At 35.3% G+C, this 2,678-nt stretch overlaps 1 protein-coding gene across 1 annotated transcript in view; it reads left to right on the plus strand.

The window, feature by feature from the left end:
* Positions 1–409: 409 nt before the first annotated feature.
* LOC118338475 (GTPase IMAP family member 7-like) overlaps positions 410–2,678 on the plus strand; it is a 5,449-nt gene continuing 3,180 nt past the window's right edge. The window contains exon 1 of the mRNA XM_035675774.1: positions 410–902. Within this exon, the coding sequence (XP_035531667.1) occupies positions 680–902 (223 nt within the window). The 5' untranslated portion in view covers positions 410–679. The remainder of the gene's footprint in view (positions 903–2,678) is intronic.

Here is a 2,678-nt window from a genome sequence, read left to right on the forward strand (position 1 = left end):
ATCATGTAGATATTTTACCCCACTGCTTGTGATCAACACATATAATACAACGTCTTAAAAGTAATAATACCAACAGTTATCCAAATTATTTACAGTGACTGACTTGATGAATGATTGGCTCATTTTAATTGCTAAATTTAAGTAAGTTTATTAAATTAAACTACAATAAAATTCTAATATTGAAGTTTAAAGATCCCCTTAGTCTGCTGGGAACAACAATGTGTCTTATATGTTTCTTCCTTAAAAAACAGTATAATTACCACATTAAAAGCCTTAAAAGGGCATATACTTCTTCTACCTCTTTAAAAGTTCCAGAAGCAATGAATATGCTTACTCTACAGTCATCATTGTGCACAGTGAAGACTGTAGTATTTTTGAGTGGAGGGGTGCTTTAGACAGTATGATAGCCCGCTGATATTGTCTGCAAAGTTTCAGTACTTTTGAGGTGCTTTTTACAGTTCCTGCAACTCCAGAAAAAAAAGTAACATATCACTGACAGAGTCATTATTGTCTTCTAGCATTAATAAGAAGGATTGTGGTCTTGGGGAAAACTGGAGCTGGGAAGAGCAGCCTCACCAACACCATATTTGGAGAGACTGTATTCAAGATTGACAGTTCACCCAAATCTGGTACAAGTAAATGTAAAGCAGAAACAAAATCCGTCAAAGGAAGATGCATTATGTGGATCGACACTCCTGGGTTTTTTGACACAGAGAGATCTGAGGAGGAGCTGAAGCCTGAGATAGTGAGGTGTATCACAGAGTGCACTCCTGGGCCTCATGTTATTCTCATTGTGCTTAAAGTGGAGAAATTCACTGAGCAGGAACAGGACATCATAAAACAAATGCACCAATATTTCTCTGAAGAAGCTTTAAAATATGCCATAGTTCTTTTTACTCATGGTGATGTACTTGTATAAAAACAAGTGCAATGTGAGTTGATCATTCCACGAGCCTGCAGCCAGAAAACAAGTCATACAGGTAAAAAAAAACAAAGCAAGAGGTCAGTCAGAGACGTGTCGTTGATCTGAGTAATTTTTTTCCACACATTTCTACTTTTGACAGCATGGACGCCGGTAAGTTAAGCTTATTTATTTCAGCTGTTGTTTCAACAAAGAGCAGCAAATACTAGCATTAAATTGTTAGTTAATTAGTTATGAGTTATTTTATATTTTAAATGGAATGTTTTTTTCACATTTCTTTCACATTATTTCACTGTGATAAAATAACCTCTGACAGATGTCCTAAAAGCTAATGAATCAAGATTTATCCAACCAGGATTTGTGAATTGTCATATCTTCTCCTTCTGACACCTGGCTTGCAATGTGGTCATTTTAATTTCTCCTTTTTAAATCATTTCTAACTTATCAGATTACACAGTCACTTGCAATGTTAATGCATGTGTTTGGACACTGATTTTAATCAAAATGTCTGGGGTTCCTTAAAAAAAAGTATTTTTTTATTTTGTGATATCCTTAAAGAATATAAGAATAATAAGAATAAACTTAGACACATTCCTACATTTACATTAAAGAAATATCTGGCAACAGGCCACACTTAAAACAATAAGCCCTTGTACATTTAATTCTCAGCAGTTATGGATGCTGCCAATAGAAACAAATAACAAAATCCTTTCAACTTGTTCTGTCTCACGCAGAGACAAAACTCCACCATGAAAAGGTCTTCTGACACCTGGCTCGCAATGTGGTCATTTTATTTCTCTTTTAATTATTTCTAACTTGACTACCGACTACAATCAATTTTTCATTTGTATCATCATCTGTATATTTTTTTTAAGTTTCTATTACAAGTGTGACAGTATCCATGAGCTGATTCTCAGATTGATTATTTAAGAGAGTTAAGATGTTTCTACTGTCCACCTGTCAGATACTGTAGTCTCTTACAATCCTTAAAAATGTTAACCACATTCAAAATAGGAAACTGTGATTGCAGATTACTCAACATTAATTTTTCTTTTCTACATATTTGGACCGACTGATATTTAACATCAATTGGCTTTTTATAGCTTTTCTTCCCCATATGAAATCCTACAACATCCAAAGTGGAGCAAAGCAGTCTCTACTTGTGACTGTTGACGACTGTTGAGTCATGAGTCGTTTTTCACACTGTGTAATAATTATTATAGCACAATAAATGAACTTGGCAAAACACTTCCATAACCATGGTGTGACAATTATGAGAAACTGATGGTTATTATTTTCTTCTTCTGTCAGACACAAAGAGGATTATCCTACTGGGAAAAACTGGAGTTGGAAAGAGCAGCCTGGCTAACACCATATTTGGAGGGAGCAAATTCCAAGTTTCTTTGACACAGATAGGAGGATTTGAAGCCTGAGATATTGCGGTGTATCAAAGAGTGCGCTCCTGGGCCTCATGTTTTTCTCATTGTGCTTAAAGTGGAGAAATTTACAGAGCACAAGCAGGCTGTCATTGTGGCCTTTTTGTAGACATTTTGCCCCCTTTTTTTGTAGGACAGGACCAGACATCTCTATGTTATACACGTAATTCTGCCTTTGTATCTGTAGTAATGTGTCTGTCATTTCCCTGTCTGCATATTTCAAAAAGGTTTTTCTAACAAACAAATAACTGCAATGCAATGACAGTGTGTTAGTGAAGTGACAGTGAAAATTAGGCACCATGTATTATGTTTAGGTTAGT

This window comes from Morone saxatilis, unplaced genomic scaffold (assembly GCF_004916995.1).
Source record: "Morone saxatilis isolate NCDOM2014 unplaced genomic scaffold, NCSU_SB_2.0 Contig4, whole genome shotgun sequence".
Classification (NCBI taxonomy): domain Eukaryota; kingdom Metazoa; phylum Chordata; class Actinopteri; family Moronidae; genus Morone; species Morone saxatilis.